Here is a 19,700-nt window from a genome sequence, read left to right as displayed (position 1 = left end):
CATTGCTTGAGCCGGAATTCTATCATAAATAACTTATCTACCTTCATAATAGGGATACGGTTGTATACACACTACCCTCCCCAAAATTATACTAGATCCATTACAACCACAACTTCCATGTACTCCCATACTATCATATGGATAATATGTAATCAATCTTTATGTCATAGGAGATAATTTTATTTGTAAATCAACTTTAAACGTAAAATCTTATTTCGTCAATTATAATTTAAGTTAAAGAGCAAATGGAGAAAGAATAAAAACAAGCACATTATTCTCTAAGACCCCACAAACATGTAAACCACACGTTGATGGGAAAGAGAATGGATTTAAAAAGCAACAACGAGAAAAAGAAAGAATCATTATATTGTCTTTGTGAGTCGCCACATTCATATCACATGAAATTAAATAAATAATATTCCTTCATTATGTAAAGCACTTTCTTTTTAAACCTCTCTCAAAAAAATTGATATTTTTTTATCTCTAAAAATTATTTAATATTAATTTTTTTTATTTTATGCTTAGATAATTTATAATCATACATACATCTATATCTTATTTTAGACCATAACTTTTAAAAAAATCTTTTTTCAAATTTTGTTTCCCGTTTGGGAAAGTAGAGAGAAATTTGTCTGGAAAAGCAGAGAAAAGGGTTAAGGAAAGTACATTATAATGACCATTTACATTGACTTTTTCTGCAGTTCATACTTAATAACACTATAATATAACCTGTAAGACCAGTTCAATTATTTTACTTGTAAGACAAGATCATTCATGCTATTATTTTATATGGTATCAAGTTGACTTAGCAATTTGCATCATTCTTATTCATTTTCTTTTTTTATTCTCTCTATTTCAAAATCAAACCAAAATAACCAAGCACAAACAACCATGGCTGAAGTGCTTGTTTCCATTGTCCTTGACCAATTGGGCAATTTCATTGTGGAGCAAGTAAAGGGACAAGTTGATGAACTAAGAATGGCTATTGGGATCAAGAAAGAGATCCAAAATCTCTCTTTCAAGTTAAAAATGATAAAAGAGGCATTAGATGATGCTGAAAAAAGAAGGGTCAAAGACAAAAATGTAAAACATTGGCTAGAAATTCTTGAAGATTTTTCATATGACACAGATAATGTGTTAGATGAATGGAAAACAAGAATTCTACAGCAAGAAATTGAAAGAAATGAGGCTGGTGTTGGTGCTGCTTCAATTCCAAGGAAAAAAGTAAGTTGCTTTTTTCTACCTTCTTGTTTTACTTTCAAGAAACTTGAGGTGAATCGCGATATTGTTCGAAAAATAAAGGAATTGGATGTGAAGTTAGAAGTGATTGTGAGAGAAAAAGATCAGTTCAATTTTGTAGTTAATGCAAATGGTGTTGTTTCTGATCAAGATGTGTTTAAAAGAGTTATGACTACTGGCATTGTTGATGAATCAGAAGTACATGGTAGAGATTCTGATAAAGATGTTGTAATAAGTAAGTTGCTTGAGAATTATGATCAAGAAAATGGTTTCCTTGTTGTATCTGTTGTGGGCACAGGTGGGATTGGAAAGACAACTCTTGCACAACTAGCGTATGGTGATGAGAAAATAAAGGGTCATTTTGATGAAAGAATTTGGATTTGTGTATCGGACCCTTTCGATGAAGTCAAAGTTGCAAAAGCCATTCTTGAATCTCTAACTAAAAGCTCACCAGATCTGTCTCAACTGCATATGTTATTAGAAAGAATTCAAGAATGTGTCTCTAAGAAAAGGTTCTTTCTTGTGCTAGATGATGTATGGTCTGAAGATTATTCGAAATGGGAACCGTTGAAGAACTCTCTCAAGAATGGAGCTCGAGGAAGTAGAATCTTGGTTACATCTAGGAGTGAGAGGGTTGTCGGAGTGATGGGAAGTTCTTACATGCATCGGTTGGGACAAATATCAGATTCAGATTGTTGGTCATTGTTTAGTCGGATAGCATTTTCAGGAAGGAATAAGGAGGATTTTGAGAATTTAGAAGATATTGGGAAGAGAATCGTACGAAAGTGCCAAGGATTGCCACTTGCTGCAAAGACTATGGGAAGTCTCTTGCGGTTTAAGGATACAGAAGAAGAGTGGCAAACTGTTTTGGACAGTGAAATATGGGAATTGGAGGAAGTGGCAGTAGACTTGTTTCCTCATTTGTACTTGAGCTACGACGATTTGCCCCCTATCTTGAAGCGTTGTTTCTCGTATTGTGCCATTTTCCCTAAAGATACTGTCATAAATGTAGACAGGTTGACCCGAATTTGGATGGCACAAGGTTATCTCAGCACAGTTGAAAATAACCAACAGGAAGTAAAAGGACGTGAGTATTTCATGAACTTAGCTACACGCTCTTTCTTTCACGAGCTGAAGAAAGATGATAAAAATGCAAGTGTTATAATATCCTGCAAAATGCATGATATAGTGCATGATTTTGCTCAGTTTCTTGCTAAAAATGACTGCTATAGCATCAAAGGAACCAAAGCAACTGAAAACAAAGTAGACGTTCTTAGTGTTCGACATCTATGCTGGGAGAGTACTGATAGTACAGTGAATCCTACTTCTATTTGTGATATTGGAAAGATTCACAGTCTATTTGCTGAACACTTGCACGCAAAAGAGCTTCCTCGAGATCTATTCAAAGGTCTTAAATGCATAAGAGTTCTAAATTTACATGGATGTTTGATGCAAGAACTTCCTGAAGAAATAGGAAATCTATTTCATCTAAGGTGCATTGATTTAAGCAGCAGTCAAGTGAAGGACTTACCTGAAGCCATTTGCCGCTTGTGTAATCTGCAAACCTTAGATCTTCACGGTTGTAAGAATCTTTCAAGACTTCCTCAACAGATAGGAAAATTGTTAAACTTGAGACATCTCATTACTACTGACATGCCAAAGTTGGAATCTTTTCCTCAAGGAATTGGAAGGCTAACTCAACTAAGGACTTTGAGTGACTTTGTAGTTGGGAAAGGATCGAGCAAGTTGGGATATATTGGGAAATTGAACCAACTTCAAGGATATCTATCAGTCCATGTGATCGACAATTTGAACTCTGCAGAAGATGTAGTTGAAGCAGAGAAGGCAGAATTCAGAAGCAAGAAGTACGTTAAAGAACTGCGTTTGAATTTCTATTGGACGAGTGAGGTAAGAATGGATGTGATTGAAGCTCTAACACCACCTCCAAACCTTAGATCTTTGACAATCAATGGATACAGAGGTACTCAATTACCAACATGGATAACATTGTCACTTAATAATCTTAGAGTTCTTACACTAAGTGAGTGCTTTAACTGCAACTTTCTGCCACCTTTAGGTAAGTTACCATTTCTTGAAATTCTTTGGGTAAGGCTTATGGATGAGCTGAAACATGTTGGAAATGAATTCTTGGGATTGCCAGGAACCATTGCATCATTTCCAAAGCTAAAGAAGTTGACATTTTCATATTGTTCAGAGTGGGAAGAATGGACAGACTTAAAACCAGAAGTTGTTTGTTCAGTAATGCCTAGTCTTAAGGAGTTAGAATTATATTGCTGTGAAAAGCTTAATAGCCTTCCATATTGTCTCTTGCAAAGGCTGTCATCAATAGAGTCTTTAAAGATCAAGATGTGTCCTTATCTTGAAGTTGACTGGACTAAGATATCCCATATTCAGAATATTGAAACTGGTAATGGGATTTGAGGAATGTTTAATATTTTTGGTGGGCTAGTTTTGATATAAGAGAAAAGGGAGCCATGGAGCAACGGTAAAGTTGTCTCCGTGTGACCTATAGGTCACAAGTTCGAGTCGTGGAATCAGCAGTTGATCCTTGCATTTGGGTAGGCTACCTACATCACACTCCTTGGGGTGCGGCCCACCAGATCTTGCGTGAATGTGGAATGCTTTGTGCACCTGGTTGCCCATAATTTTTATAAGAGAATAAAGACTTCTTATCTGGGAAATGGACTTGTATCTATGTTGTAAGATTATCATACTATTGTCTTTTTGTATTCTGCATGTTGAATTTTTATTACTCCCAGAATTAGAATTACAAAGTTATCATAACGCTTCATCTTCTGCTGTAAGTGTTCCAAGTAATACTTCCCAAACTAAATACTTTCCACCAACCAAACAATGTAACTTCAGAAGTTACAAATTGAAGTGAAAATACATATCACGAGATTATTGTTAACTAATAAGAGTTTATATACATGATATATGTTTTGCATTAATTAGTTTGATACAAACACATAGTATAGACAAATGTTTCCATATCCTGCGAGTTGTGTGCAAGGGTGCATAGAGTTCGTTTCCAGAACACAAGTAATCGAAGAACATATATTTGATCATGATATCGCCGTTCAATTGTCTCAACAAAGTATACCTTAGAAATATTTTGATCTTGATATAAATAGAAAATTTTGGCTATTTTCATTCTCTTTCAATTTATAATGGTACACAGAATTACAAGGTAGGTTGCAAGTGGACAGACATATCTGCCCACGTCAACTGGAAAGAAGCCAGTTTCTTTTAACAATGCTGGCTTACTTTTATGCTGGCGTATTATAGCAAGTTGAAGTTGTAAAATGATTAGGCCAAAACTATAGTCTTTATTCTGCAAAATTGATTAGCAGCTCGATTTTATCGACTCGAAAGGGGCACATTCTGTTGATTGTTCCTCTTTCTTTCAGGTACTTCCTCATCTTCCATAACAGTCTTTTCACGTCCCGAGGTTGGAGCAAATGCACTACACTGCACCGTTAACATTCTCGATATCGTCTTTTGTCAAATGCATCTTGCCTTTGTCTCGTCTAGGGTTTCTTCGTGTTTGATCTGGTTGCCCTCGCTACAGAACAAACAAGATTTTACCAACATCACAATCACTAGAGTCAATGCCATTGTCCATGCAAAGGCACTTATCATAGGAGATTCCCATATGAAATAATTAATATTGTGATTATTGTGTTGGACACATATTGGTGCCTAATGTGGTACCTAGACTATGACAGGCTTAAAGGGATAAGGGCTCGTTCGACAGGGATATGCTTATTGTTTAAGAAACAATGGTAATATTAAAACAAGAACTAGGTATATTAGTACCTTTCTAAGAACAAATGCCAAATAAAGGTAGGCTACCTCCCATTCATCTGGTGATAGAGTACCTGTTATTAGCAACGTAAGTTAGAACAGAAGCTAGGGGGGAAGCATATGAAATAACAACATACTTGGATGAAATATCAAAGCAGTAAACATTCAGCAGCCAACATAACTAAACTTACTTTGGTCTTGGTTCCCATCACCTAATGCACCAAGCCTCCTCATTAGTTCGACGAACTCTGGTTTCTTCATGTATTCCTCCACAAATACGTGGTTATTCTTCACAAAAACTAGCTCAAAGTCATACTGTATTTAAAAAAGACAATGTTGTCAGAAAAAACTAAGGTGGCGAGAAACAACTGCATAATATTCTTGAATTCTATCTATGATATACCTTCCTCAGTGGCTATGTTATATCAGTATTTATGCCTCGTATATAAAACAGAAAATTTCTCTATTATCAAGAAGAATTCATGTAGATTGTAATATACTCTCATTTTGTGACACTCATAACTAGCATTAGAGAGCTCTCTATCAAGAAAAGAGCCTCCTCAATATAAAAGAGAACCAACCAGGGTCTTGATTCAAAGAAAAAAGGATATAAGATCCAAAAAAAGGGAACATAAGAACCTAGAATTTCTCATTTTCAATCAAAGGAAAAAGGATATCTAAAGTCAAAGAACAAATGACTTGTGGGTTCGAAATATATCCAACAACTAAAAACAGGAAGCACAGACACGCTAATACCTCTTCCGCCAATGCCTTGAAGACGTGGAAAGGGACAATCCACTCGGGACAGTCAACAGCATCCTACAATCCAAATCTTAATTGTTTATTTGTAGACAATCAGGGAAGTCAAATATACTCGCACATAGGATGCAATCAAAGGATTTTAAATATCAGGATCCTAACTTGCTTGTCAGGATTTAATAGGAGGAAATAAGATCCCAAGCATAGTACATACAAAATTAGTAGGTTCTGTTAACATAGCTACTCCTCACCTGTTAATATGTTCACATTAATATTGTCAAATTGAATATTAATGAATGAGTTTTGAGCACCAAAAAAAATATTTGCTTTCATTTGTAACACATGCAAATCCTCACAAGTAGAGTAAGAACATTCATTAGTCTGCTAGAAATTGCCGATGTCAAGGCTAAATCAAAAAGACAAAATCAAAATCCTCCAATATGCACGATTCTAAATGCTTAAAGCAAAAATTGAAAAAAGATGCACATATAAATAGCTACAGAATAGGTAGATAAAAATTGTAGCATTGATTCCAAATTGAAGCCAAGATTTTATGTTTTGCAACTAAATCAACAAAAGAACACGTGCTCTAAATTTTTAGCAATACGATTAAAGGACACAGCTAAGATACATAGAGGCACGAGGTGTACACACCTCCAGATGGAACTTGTATTTGATGCCAAAAGGATTTGAAGATATAAATTTCTGCAATAATAGAAGATCTTAATAAACAATAACACACATACCTAGAATAGAAAGAAAAAACAGAAATCTTTGTAGAAATTTACTAGAAAATGATAACATAAATTACCTTCTCTGAGAATTCTTCATCAAAACGTATCCAATAGACACTATTACCAAAGGCTAGACCTTCAGCTGCAATTTCAGAGGAAAAGGTACCATAAATATATATTTTATATATATATCAAAAGATCTTTAAGACTGTATAAAAAGCTAACTACTACATAACACATTTCACAAATATGCAAGGACACCGTCACTCCACTAGTCTGAGAGATGGATACACGGTCATAAAAGAATGGATAATATTAGATAAAATCACCGAGGCTTCCAGTGACATACATGAGAGTATAAAATGAGAAACCGTCACCTAAGATGGTGGAAACCATGCTTGTAAGTGTGATACTATGATGATTGAAGGTGTTAAAAGGGACGATGTAGGCCTAAAATCATATGGAGGGGGAAAAAACTGATTTACAGTAAAAGAACCGCAAAAATGCTCTCAGGCACGCTTCCCAAGAATCTTCTCTTTCCTACTTCCTAGGACTGCAGAATACCTTTTCCGGCATAATCTTTCACCGGAATCTAACTCTTCTTTCTTCTAAATCAGTAATCACCCACTGTGATTATTACCAAACCTTTCGTTCTTCTAAACCAGTAATCACCCACTGTGATTACTACCAAACCTTCTTCTCCTTTTCACGTAAGTAGTTGTTTAGATCTAATATGGGAGAATGCTGGCTTCAAATCTTTCGATATTACCATATGGAATTCCAACAAAGACACATGGTTTGAATGGGTGGAGAGAAGTCGCAATATGATGAGACGCTCATCCATGGGCAAAAAGACAATGGAATGGTTGTGCTTCATACTTAAAGAAGCTTCGAAAGATCAGAAGAATCTAGTGAGGAGATGGAAGAATAAGGAACATCGGACAGAATATTTCTGCACTAGGAAATTCAATGCTCACGGAAGGTATATGAGTATCCTGTCATTAAAGGGAGAGGAAAGGTCAGTCATTATTATCCCAGAGCTGGCCTTGAATGCAGGTTGGAAAGACATTGCATTTAAGATAGAGAGATTCATTTATTATGGCAACAAGTTGAGTGAAAAAATACCTCTCAGATACACCGTGGACAACTACCCTTATGCCAAAGCAGTTAAGGAGAGTAAATGGCAATCCAATACCCTTAAAGAGGCAGTAGTCCGTTCAAAAAAGGAGACATTTCTATTATGGAATCACACGGAATTGAGGACACTGGCCTGCTCAAAAGATGCATTATTGGGTACTTTGGAAAGGATATTACTGAGCGACCCACACTAACAGACATAAGGAGATGGGTCGTTGCTTCTTGGAACAAAGCTTTTGGGGTCAACATGTATGAGATGACTGGTAACATGCTTCTATTCGAATTTCCGAATAGATACATGGCTGAGCAGGTTTTGCAAGGTGAATGGAGATGTAAAAAGTTCAAGTTCCATCTGGAATGGTGGAACTACACTGCTAGCTGCATATCAAATTCTCAAATAGTGGAAACCTGCTGGATTAGAGCCATGGGGATTCCCCTTCATCTCTGGTCACAAAAGATCTTCAAAAAAATAGGAGATCTCTGTGGAGGATGAATAGCTACTGAAGAAGAAACTGACCTCAAAAATCATCTCAAGTGGGCCAGAATCAAAGTTGCTGGTGATGGCAGGAAAATACCCACTGAAATTGTGATTGAAAGAGAAGGGATCAGATTTTTCATCCCAATCTGGGCTGAAAAACAAGCAAGATTCGAGCTGAAACCATCGGAAACCCTAGCCTGTGCCGGAGAAGAAACAGAGAAAGGTGCAAATCTCACAAGCGACCAGTGGACAAAGGAGACCTATGAGAAACCAACGGTTAAAAGCAGTCAAACAACTATAAATATGATGGGGAAGCACGTGGGGTGTACTTCATTGCAGGTGAAGAGTAAAGGAGAGGCACGTGTGCAGCACATGCAAAGTCCAAGTTCTATTTCAGCAGATCTGGGCCTAAATAGCACAAATACTGGTCTGAAATTAAATGGGCCTGATCCAGCAGCCCAGGTCATTTTTAATGACATTTCACGGGAGCCCAATGAAGAAAAAAGAGTGACACCTTATTTTGAGGAACGTGGCAGCGTCTCTATTTCGAAATTCCAAGAAAATAACGCAGAGAATCCAATTTCCTCCGCAACCCTCGAAAGTATGGCACATGCAACAACAGAAAGGGAATGCGAACAGCCTGAATGTGATGAAGAGGCCGGAAAATTGGGACAGAATGCAGGGGAGCTCACTATTCACACGAAATTAGGGGAAGATCAAGCAGATAGCAGGCTGACGGTCCAAAAACAACTAATTCATCTCAATTCTGAACAAAACTGGGAGCTGGAGGAGGTTACTCTCTCAATTCAACACCAAAATTCAGTAACGGATAAGGAGATGGACGCAACACTATGGGTTCACCAGAACATGATTAAATTGTGGAAAATGTTCGGAGTAGATTTTTTTGGTCACGAAGAAGAAGCACTGGAGCTGCTGATGCAAATTGACAGTTGTAGACAAGTTAGAAGAGTGGAGACAGAGGTGGAGGCGAAGAAACAAAGATTCAAAGGCTCACTAGAATTAAAAGGTCTCGCTTCCTTTGATGTCAAATTCAAGAGTGATGGGAAAAGAAATAGGGGAAAAGACCTATCAATCATTGCAATATGAAGATCAATCTAATATCATGGAATGTAGGGGATTAAATGACAAGAAAAGGGAGATCATAAAGAGTCAAATAAGCAACTGGAAGGCAGACATTATTTGTATGCAAGAAACAAAACTGGAGGGGGATATCAAGGGAATCGTCAGTCAAATTTTTTTATTTTTATTTTTTTTTGGGGGGGGGGAGGGGAGATGGGTAAGGTATGCATGTCTAGAAGTTAGTGGCACGAGAGGGGGAATTTTATTACTATGGGACTGTAGAGTGTGGAAAGGGGAGGTGTTACAGATTGGGGCATACACTGTAACATGTAAGTTCGAGGCTCTCTTACACAACTTTCAATGTCATATAACAGGAGTATATGCTCCAAATTGCAGAATTGAAAGAAGAACAGTATGGAGGGAACTTGGTGCAGTGAGGGGTCTGTTGAGTGGCCCTTGGGCAGTTTGTGGTTACTTCAATGTCACAAGGTTTCCCACCGAAAAAAGGGACGGCCTTAGGAGGTCCAAAGAGATGGTGGAATTCTCGGATTTCATTGAAGACATGGAGTTGATAGACCTTCAGCTTGAAGGAGGCTACTACACTTGGTTCAAAGGGATAATCATATAACTGCTTCTAGAACTGACAGGTTTCTAATTTCAGAAGAATGGGATGATAGCTTCAGAAACATCAAGCAAACTATCCAACAAAGGTTGATCTCTGATCATACCCCGGTGGCCCTCTGTTGTGGTGTTTGGGAGCAAGCCAAACTTATGAATTATGAAGGTTTTGATGGCAGAATCATGAACTGGTGGACAACTTATGAATTCTCGGGAAGACCAGACTACATTTTAGCTTGCAAACTAAAAGCCTTCAAAGGCAAGCTAAAAGAATGGAACAGAAGTTTCTGGGAATGCAAAAATCTAAACTAGTGAGCCAATTGGCAGAATTTGATACAATACAGCAAGCAAAAGCTTTAACAGAGGAGGAGTCAGTGAGGAAGGCAGCTGCCCTGATGGATTTTGAGGAGCATCTCAAGAATGAAGAAAGTGCATGGAGACAGAAATCTAGAACCATGTGGCTCAAAGAAGGGGATAGAAATACAAAGTTTTTTTATCGCACTGCCAATGCACACAAGAGATACAATAATATTGATCAACTGGTGATCCAAGATGAAACAGTGGAGGAGCCAAGCAGAATAAAGAATGAGATCATTGAATTCTATAAGAAGTTATACACAGAACCTGAAGAGTGGAGACCTGCAGCCAATTTTGACAACTGCCCCACTATCTCAGATTTGGAGAAGGAATTATCTTCCTCTGTGACTAGAGAGGGGATGGTCTCAAGGATCTCATCTTCAAGCACCGAACCTTGAGAAGAAAGTAATGTATGAAATAAATTGAGAGCTTCCTGCCATACAGAGACAAGTTCTGAATTTGGTTCAAGGTGCTTATTCTCTATCTTTCTTCGTAAAGCAGAAGTTTTTCAAGGTTACTCTTGGCCGAATCTAACGGAATTTTCTTTAAGTGTGGAAGTGACAAGGCCCCAGGCCCTGATGGTTACACAATGGGCTTTTACATTAAGTGCTGGGATATTGTGAAGCAGGACATCATGAAGGCTTTCAACAATTTTCATTCTCAAGAAATGTTTGAGAAGAGCTTCAATGCAACATACATAGCACTGATTCCAAAGAAGACAGGTGCTAAAGAACTGAGAGATTTCAGGCCAATCAGCTTGATAGGGAGTTTCTACAAGCTGCTCTCAAAAGTTTTGACTGAAAGACTGAAGACAAATAATGGATGTAGTGTTGATAGCCAATGAAGCAATGGACTCGAGAATCAAAAAGAAAAAACCAGGAATTCTATGCAAACTAGATATAGAGAAGGCCTATGATCATGTCAACTGGAGTTTTCTTTTGAAAATGCTAGAACAGATGGGTTTTGGGCAGAAATGGATCAATTGGATGAAATTCTGTATCTCTACTGTCAGATATTCCATCCTCATAAATGGATCTCCTGAAGGTTTCTTCCCTGCCAATAGAGGTCTAAGACAAGGTGACTTCTTATCTCTCTTCCTATTCATCATAGCCATGGAAGGTCTAAACAACATGGTTAAGACAGCAAATGTCAATAGATGGGTCAAAGGCTTTGAGGTTGACAGGAATGGTGCTAATAGTCTAGAGATCACACATCTCTAATATGCTGATGATACTCTAGTCTTCTGTGATGCTGAAAAGGAGCAGCTTAGATATTTGAGGATCATCTTGGTTTTGTTTGAAAGAATTTCAGGACTTCACATCAACGGGAGAAAGAGCTATATTTACCCCATCAATGAAGTCCACAATATGGAGCAACTGTCACTGGTACTGGGAGGAGAAGTAGGGTCTCTACCTTCCATTTATTTGGGGATGCCTCTGGGTGCAAGATCTAAATCCGAAGAGATCTGGAATTCAGTTATTGAAAAATGTGAGAAGAAGTTGTCAAGATGGAAAGCACAATATTTATCAATGGGGAAAGGCTAGTCTTAATCAACTCAGTTTTAGATTCACTTCCCACTTACATGATGTCCTTGTTCCCAATTCCAGCTGGAATTATACAGAGATTGGACAAACTCAAAAGATCCTTCCTTTGGCAAGAGACTAAGGAGAAAAAGGCCTTCCATTTGGTCAAATGGAAATCCATCACAGTGATGAAAAGGCAAGGTGGTCTGGGAATCAGAAACTTGAAGAATCAAAGCAAGGCTCTCAAAATGAAATGGCTATGGAGGTATTCTCAAGAACCCCAAACCTTATGGAGCAAAGTGATCAAAGCAAAATATGGGGAGGAAAATAACTGGGTGCCAAAGGAAGTTAGTGCATCATATGGAGTTAGTGTGTGGAAATCCATCAGGGAACTGTGGCCTATAATGAAGAATCACACTTTCATAAGAGTGAACAATGGAAGGAAAGCTTCATTCTGGAATGATAACTAGTTGGGGCATGGATGCCTAAAGGAACTCTACCTTGATATGTTTGGTTTGGCACAAGACCAACACAAGACAGTAGCTGAGATGTGGAGTTCTCAAGGATGGGAATTAATTCTTAAAAGGCAGTTGAATGACTGGGAGATAGCAAGATTAACTGACCTTTATAACAAGCTGGAGACATTTAAAGGAATACAGGAAGGGGTGGACTCATTTTGGTGGCATAGGCATGACAAAGGGGTCTATCAGGTGAAGGCAGCATATAAGATTTTGAACCAAAATAACCCACGGATAAGAGATTGGCCATGGAAGCATATATGGAAAACCAAGATTCCCTATAAGGTAGCTTGTTTCACTTGGCTACTAGCAAAGGAGGCTGTATTAACTCAGGATAATCTCATAAAAAGAGGAATCTCTTTGTGCTCAAGATGTCTTCTATGTAGGGAAAGTGTTGAGACAGTTAGCCATCTATTTCTACACTGCAAGATAACAGACCAACTATGAAAAAACTTTATTAATCTTAGGGGTATTTCATGGACAATGCCCCATAGGATCAATGAAGTTCTATTTAGTTGGGAAGAAGCTGGAGCTGAAGCAACCAACAGGGATAGATGGAGGACTGTCCCAACATGCATCTGGTGGACAGTTTGGAAGGAAAGGAATGCTAGATGTTTTGAAGACAGAAGTAACCCAGTACAGAACATCAAACTCAATTGTATTCTTTTTTGTTTTTGGTGTAAACAGATTTACACAGAAGATACATTGTCAATCATAGACATATTAGGATCTTGCTAGGATTGCACACTAGCAAATCTAGTTAGCATTTACCTGTAAATATGGTTTCAGTACAACCTATGTACTGATTTTATAATATATTCAAATGTTATTATTTTTTAAAAAAAATCATATGGAGGGAAATTGTCCCAAAAAACCTACAACCTCCCATAATCGGTGGACTTAACAAAGAAAGAATACAATAGAAGCAAAGGAACTACAAATGCCGTCAAGTTAGGTTTAAGGTTTAGTTGTATATGTTGTTCTTACATTAGGTATGGTGCTTGTTAGAAGTCTTTTTGGCTAGTTGAATCCTTGATTGCAAGTGTAGGAAAAGCATTAGATTTAGGGTGTTTGGTATGATAGAAAATGTTTTCCACGAAAAATACTTTCGTGGGAAACAAGTGGTTTCTTACTTATTTTCTGGTGTTTGGTTACTAAGGAGAAAATTTTGGAGTGAAGGGGTGTCGGAGGGGGTGGGCAGGGTGAGGTCGAGGTCTGGGGGTGGCGAGGGTGTGGATTGGGGGTGGCAGTAAGGTGGGGGAGGTTGAAAGTGAGTTTTGAAAGATATTTTCTCTCCTCTTGGTAGAGAAGTCATTTTTCTCCCATTGGGAACATTGGAAAAGATTTTTTCCAGAAAGTATTTTCCTTCGTACCAAACACACCCTTAGATAACTCCTATTCATTTTTCCTTCGTACCAAACACACCCTTAGATAACTTCTATTATTAAGGAATCCTTAATGTGCCTTACAGGAAATTATTTGTCAAAACCAGAAGGAAATAGGCCCAAATAGAGGATATAAAGGATTTACATAGCCAACCCATCTAGTTTAAAGTTGAGACATAGTTGAATGATTGATAGAATCAGGCAACAACTCATTTACACCACCACCACCCCCGACACACAAAAAAAAGAACCAAAAAGGAATAAATAAATGTAGAACGATGTTCTTGTTGAACTTCAACTCCTAGATCCTTTTTATTGAAAATCTAGAGATGAGAGCGAACACACATCATAAAGATATCACAGTCATGACATTTATAGCTTCAAGAGGAACAAGCAGAGCAGTGTAGAGCAGAAAATAAACCTTCTCTTAGCTTCTTGATGATGACATTGGCATCTGGCATTGTTCCAACAAATATTCCTCCAGGTCGAAGTAAAGCCGAGACATTGGCCAGCGCACGCCGTGCACGTGCCTCAGTAGACCACGAATAATGCATAGCAAACTGCAAAGTTCAAGTTTACAATCAACCATGAAAGTCCACCCAAGACAAGCATAATTTACTGGATAAAGGGTTGTCGCCTCTACAGCTACTATGCAGAGGCATCCAATTAGGAGAATACCGTACATCCAATATTTCCTCAACCTTTACTTCCCCAAAGTTTTTCCTTTTCAAAATTAAGAAAGATGTGGATTATACTCCTTTTTCAGTGAGCTAGTCTGGAAAAGCTTCTGAGCGCACTAAGTAATTTTAGTTTTCAATGGAAAAATAACAGGTAAAGATGGACAACACCGATAGCAGAAAGGAAACATCTAATATAGCCAGGAAGCAGAGCATGAAAGCTTGAGAAGAGATATTTACGAGGGCATCAACATATCCAAAAACACCTCAATTTTTCTGGTAGTATTACCTTCTTTTTTTATAGTAAGAGAAGTTGTCTTATAAAGCAATTCAACTCATAGAAGCATGTATCTCTATCGGCTAAGCCAGAAGACAGCTAATTGGTACGAAAGATTTCTATGGAAAAATAATACTAATGGTCACTGAGAGTGAAATCTCAAACTAAGTTTTTGACCTAAACCTATGAAGAACAAAGCTTGCTACTATATAATATGAAATGCAGGAGACATGCATACCTGACAGCTACAAACATCAAAAGGTGCATCATCTGCTAACACCCTATCCAGACGAACCTGAAGTTCACCACACAAAAGATATCAGTGGAGTCACTCCCCACGATTTTTCAGTTAAAGCACAAAGCAGTTTGGGATATCAGTAGTTTAAAGCAAATATTGATCATCACAGCACATCAAGCTAATGATATGCCATCTAAGGTCCTTGTATGTCTAGGAAATGACTCATTAAACATTCCTGATGTTTACGACAAGAAAGAAAGCAATAAAAGTATAAAAGAAATGAATTTTCAGTTCCATCTGCAAGAATGACAGAACTTGATCATGTGGTTAGCTGATTTACCTCAAAACAATCTCCACACATAAGTCTGGCAGGAAATGAGAACTTTTTGCGGCGTTGATGGTGATCTGCCTCACCATTGTAACGGGTTCGGCAGTCTTCTATCTTTATATAATACAACGGTAATATCAAAGTCAGGCCAGCATTCAACTACCATAGAAAGTAAAACATGGACCTCAAAAACTAGAATCCGTCATAAATATATAGAGAAATATAACCTTCTAAAAGATGAATTTTTGTTCCGAAAATAAAGGATAAACCTAGCATGTGAATCAACTAAATGGAGGACATTTAAGAAATGAAAGCATTTCATACATCTGACGCATTTAGGCCTGTGATGTCAACTGGGTACAATTTAAGGTTCTATGACCTTCGCTTGATGTGAATCATCCAGATTAACCTCCAATTAAAAGGCTAAACCAACAACTTGATCAACATTTCCCTCAAGTAAAAATTGATTTTCTATTTCTATCTTGCTCGTCAATGCTACTAGTCAGCTACGAATTATTCAAATTTGACCAGCTAGTATTGGTAAATTACGCGAGCAAAAATGATAGCATAACATGCAGATCAGGTACATGGCACCCTCACCATAAGCAAAAGTTGTCTATGATAACCCACTTTTTTCTTGGGATAAGGTAAAGTTCTACGATGACCTAACCAGTGGTGGAGCTCGAAGCCGACCTGCGGGTTCGGCTGAACCCAGTAGCTTTAGTCCAAACTTTTTATTTGTATTAAATATTCACTAAATATGTATCAAAATTAAATGCAGAACCCAGTTACTAACACCTTATATCGCTATCCTACAATTTGGAACCCATAAAGTTCAAATCTTAGCTCCTCCTCTAAACCTAACACACAAAATAGAGATCCCCAATGTGTTACTCCACTTCTTATCAACAAACTTGAGTTGTTCCAACATTGTTCATGGAAAGAATATATCAAAAGCCTAACCAAATCAAAGAGTTATTCTAATAATGAAGACTACTAAGAAAACAAGACAGGTGCACTCGGTACTTATGCAAATAGGATGCGCGCTCAGCAAGTTTAGTAAATTTTGAATCTTAAAAAGAATACTAGCAGAGTACTACTGACGATAAACAGAAACATGAACCTAATCTGACTGGATACATGCAATTTAGTGCTGAACAGCAGAACATCTAATAATGGTTAAAAACACCTTTCCACATTATAAGTCATCAAGTAACAGATGGCATGTCTTCTAGAAAGTCACATAAATAGTTCAACAAAATAAATTAGCTTGCTGAAAGGAAGCTCTGACCTGCAGCAGCAAGAGCAGAAAAGGCAACAAAAATATATTCATCCAGCGTGAACTTACCGAACCATCCGCAATATCAATGCCAACATAATATCCAATCTTTGCTTTATCCCATTTAATAAGATCACCACCCTGGTTCAAACAGAAAGACATTGAAAATAAGATGCATGACTTGTTTATTACCACCTAGAAAAATTAACAGGTCGGACTGCCAGATAATTGAGATACAGTACAGTAGGCAAGAAGTACCTTCCCGCAAGCAAGATCAAGAACTGCATCCCCTCTTTTGGCATAGAGTTGAATCAAGACACTCTTGATCTAACACGCCAGAAAACCTTATTAGCAATGAACCATGCAGAATAACCTTGCCCACGAATAAACAAGACATACCCAATTGTTAAGTTTCTTTAAATGAATGATAGGACTTGCTTCGCGCTCTTCAAGAGTTTGGTTGGTCCTCGCGCTGTAATGATCAGCCACCTTCCTGGCAAAGATTTTTGTACTCTCATCTTCAAGAAAATGAGTGTCGCCTGACACCAGTTCAAACTTTAAATCAAACCGCAATAGAAAACCAACTTCTGACTTCTTTATCCATAAGGGTTACAACTTCCTAAAGTTTAGCATCACAAGTTCATTTTTTTACGGCATAATACATTCGCCCCTAGCAGTTAAACAACTACCCTGCATAGTAAATAAGATTCTGATATTATACCAATTGTAGCAAAACACTTTAGCAGCTAAAATAACAGTAAAATTCTCTAACTTTCAGGGTACTAATACAACAACGAAAACAAATATTTTGTATCCATTCAATACAAATAAAATGCCAATAATCAAGTGAGACAAAAAGTACCTTCTAGGTTGTGCTTACACAAAAGTAAAGTTTCCAACTTTACGGGTATTAATGCAACACATAAACAAAATAGGGGAAAATTACCTTCTGGGATTGAGCTAAAATAACAATAAAGTCTCTAACTTCATTGGATATTAATGCAACAATGAACAAAAACTTTGTATCCATATTATACCAAGAATTCTGGGTAAATAAAAATCAAGTGGGATATTTCCTAAAAGAAAAAGAAGAAAAATTACCTTCAGGGTTGTGCTTAAATTTGGATTGAGGAGGTCCATGAGAACTTGAAGATGGAGATTCCGAGTAACCTCGTTTCATAATTAGAATCAAGATTCGACAACACTGTCGATTATGACAAGTCTGAAAACTACAGGCGTCTATAAAGAAAAATGTCTAAAATTAACCAATCTATGAACAGTGAGAGACGGGGAATGAAGGGCAAGTGTTTGATTTTTCGTCTCAGACAGCTTTTGGACTTAACTTCTGGATTTGGATTTGGATTTGGATTTTTCTTTTTTCATATATACAGTGGGAATAAGGTTAGAACTTAGAAGGTATGGGACGGTGCCAGGAAAAGGAAGTAAAATTTAACACAATAAATCTAGTCCCTCAACTTTTTATTTTTCCCAATTCGGTCCACAATGTAAATCCCGCTTAAATAGAAAGTTTAGTTACTCCTATTTAAATGCCATAAATACTTTATTTCCAAGTTGTTATACGTTCTTCACTAAAAATTTGGCTTCTCATATTTCTCAACAAAAATATTAAACCTTACAAAGTTACTAATATTTCAATTTCAACTCTCTAAATAATACAAAGTGAAAAAAATGAGATAAAAAGATCGTTGCAAATAAATTGAGATAAAAATATTATTACTATTATTATTAAAGAACTCCATGGCAATTAATATTGCAAAGGTGCACACACCTTGCAAGTTCACTAGCATCCCATAAGAGTGGAATATCTTTTGGATGGACGAATTGATCACGAAATATACATGTAATGTAATATAGAACTTATTTATTATTGGATCTTTGATATGTTATATTAAAAGTTATTATACGAGGTAGACTTTAAAAATATAATTTTATTTACTTTAATAAAAGGCAGAATAGTTCGGACCCCCTAAATTTAGCAGCTTTTGTTTAGTTCTCCCTTAAAACTCACGTGGTCTTTACTACCCCTGAACTTGGAAATTTGATAGTCTTGACCACCCTAGATGCTGATGTGGCAAAGAGCGTGAATACAATAAAATCAAAAACTCAGCTTCCAAGCGGGGTATTTTTTAAATATTAATTGTCACATAAATAAATATAATAATTTATTTGTTCCAATTATATTTCTTGTTGTTTCTTCTTAATATATATTGCATATTTTATCCCCGTTGTATTTTTGTAGATACATGAATATATTTTTTAACTATGCATTTCTTATCTTTTTACAGATCCAAATCTATAAAAGTTAGTTGAAACTTTATTTACTTTATGTAAAGCCCCGTAAATTCTTTTAGTTAACTCCTACTAATTTTGAGCTTGAGAATGCAATGTAATTAAATCTAAGTTTATTCGAGTGGAACAAAGTTATTGGAATGCTTAAGGACAATATTGATAATTATTCATTGAATTAGTGGATGTTACAAGGTCATCAAATGCATTTGCAGCATTTCAAGTTTCTATTCATACGTGCTGAAACTTTGAGAATTCAATGGTATGTAACCAACTTGAAGAGTTGGAATTTAATAAGGAAAACAAGGATTTAAAATCCTAGTCTTCGGATGGAAACGAGAAAGGATTTAAAAAACTAGGAAAAGTGGTTGGCCAACAAAAAGACAAGTGGGGGACAATGGAATTAATTAAATAAAAAGGATAAGGAAATAATGGAAGTAATTATGAAAGACAAAAGCAAGTGGGAAATAGAATGATTAAAGTTGAAGACCAAAATGTTGCTTCAGTGATGAAATAAATTAGAACCCACTGAAGGCGTGCAACTCAGCACCCGAAAAATCCACAGCTGAAGTTTTTGTAGGCATTTTGTAAAGGGAGAGATTATATTATATTTGACTTGGTCTTGGGGATTAGAGATGGGGAGCAGCTATTTACCATTAATACATCTTCAAGGTAAGAATTAAATGTCTTTATTTGATAAATTTGATTCATTTATTACATCTTTTAACCCTCCAACATCCTGGGATTTGTAGATTTTTGAAGAAATCTCAAGAACATTTCAAGAAGCTCAAATCTTGAAACTTTTAGGGTTTGACAAAGAGGTAATTTCTTCATTCCAATCTTATGTACCATATTCCACGGGCGTAGTAGGGTATATTTATGAAGTTAGATTTGTATTTAAACATTTATTCATAAAACCCTAGAAGCTAGTCTTGAAA

The 19,700-nt window shown here is 36.8% G+C and overlaps 2 protein-coding genes across 2 annotated transcripts; one reads left to right on the top strand and one right to left on the bottom strand.

Annotated features, from left to right (window-relative positions):
• Positions 1 to 649: 649 nt before the first annotated feature.
• Positions 650 to 4,038, top strand: LOC104243351 (putative disease resistance protein RGA3). The gene has a single exon (XM_009798526.2). The coding sequence runs from the start codon at positions 892 to 894 to the stop codon at positions 3,679 to 3,681; it is 2,790 nt and encodes a 929-aa protein (XP_009796828.1). The 5' UTR covers positions 650 to 891; the 3' UTR covers positions 3,682 to 4,038.
• A 349-nt stretch (positions 4,039 to 4,387) lies between these two features.
• On the bottom strand, positions 4,388 to 17,853 carry LOC104243352 (mRNA cap guanine-N7 methyltransferase 1). Its single transcript, XM_009798527.2, has 13 exons — positions 17,557 to 17,853; positions 16,855 to 16,994; positions 16,714 to 16,782; positions 16,525 to 16,596; positions 15,189 to 15,290; positions 14,849 to 14,905; positions 14,078 to 14,216; positions 6,638 to 6,702; positions 6,481 to 6,531; positions 5,824 to 5,886; positions 5,259 to 5,382; positions 5,080 to 5,141; positions 4,388 to 4,825 (listed from the first exon to the last, which is right to left on the bottom strand). Exons 1-13 carry the CDS (start codon positions 17,633 to 17,635, stop codon positions 4,727 to 4,729), a joined length of 1,122 nt encoding a protein of 373 aa, XP_009796829.1. The 5' UTR covers positions 17,636 to 17,853; the 3' UTR covers positions 4,388 to 4,726.
• Between the last annotated feature and the right edge of the window lie 1,847 nt (positions 17,854 to 19,700).

Source organism: Nicotiana sylvestris, chromosome 7, assembly GCF_000393655.2.
Source record: "Nicotiana sylvestris chromosome 7, ASM39365v2, whole genome shotgun sequence".
Taxonomy (NCBI): Eukaryota; Viridiplantae; Streptophyta; class Magnoliopsida; order Solanales; family Solanaceae; genus Nicotiana; species Nicotiana sylvestris.
The sequence above is the reverse complement of the archived record's forward strand: the minus strand, read 5'-3'. Positions and strand labels throughout refer to the sequence as shown.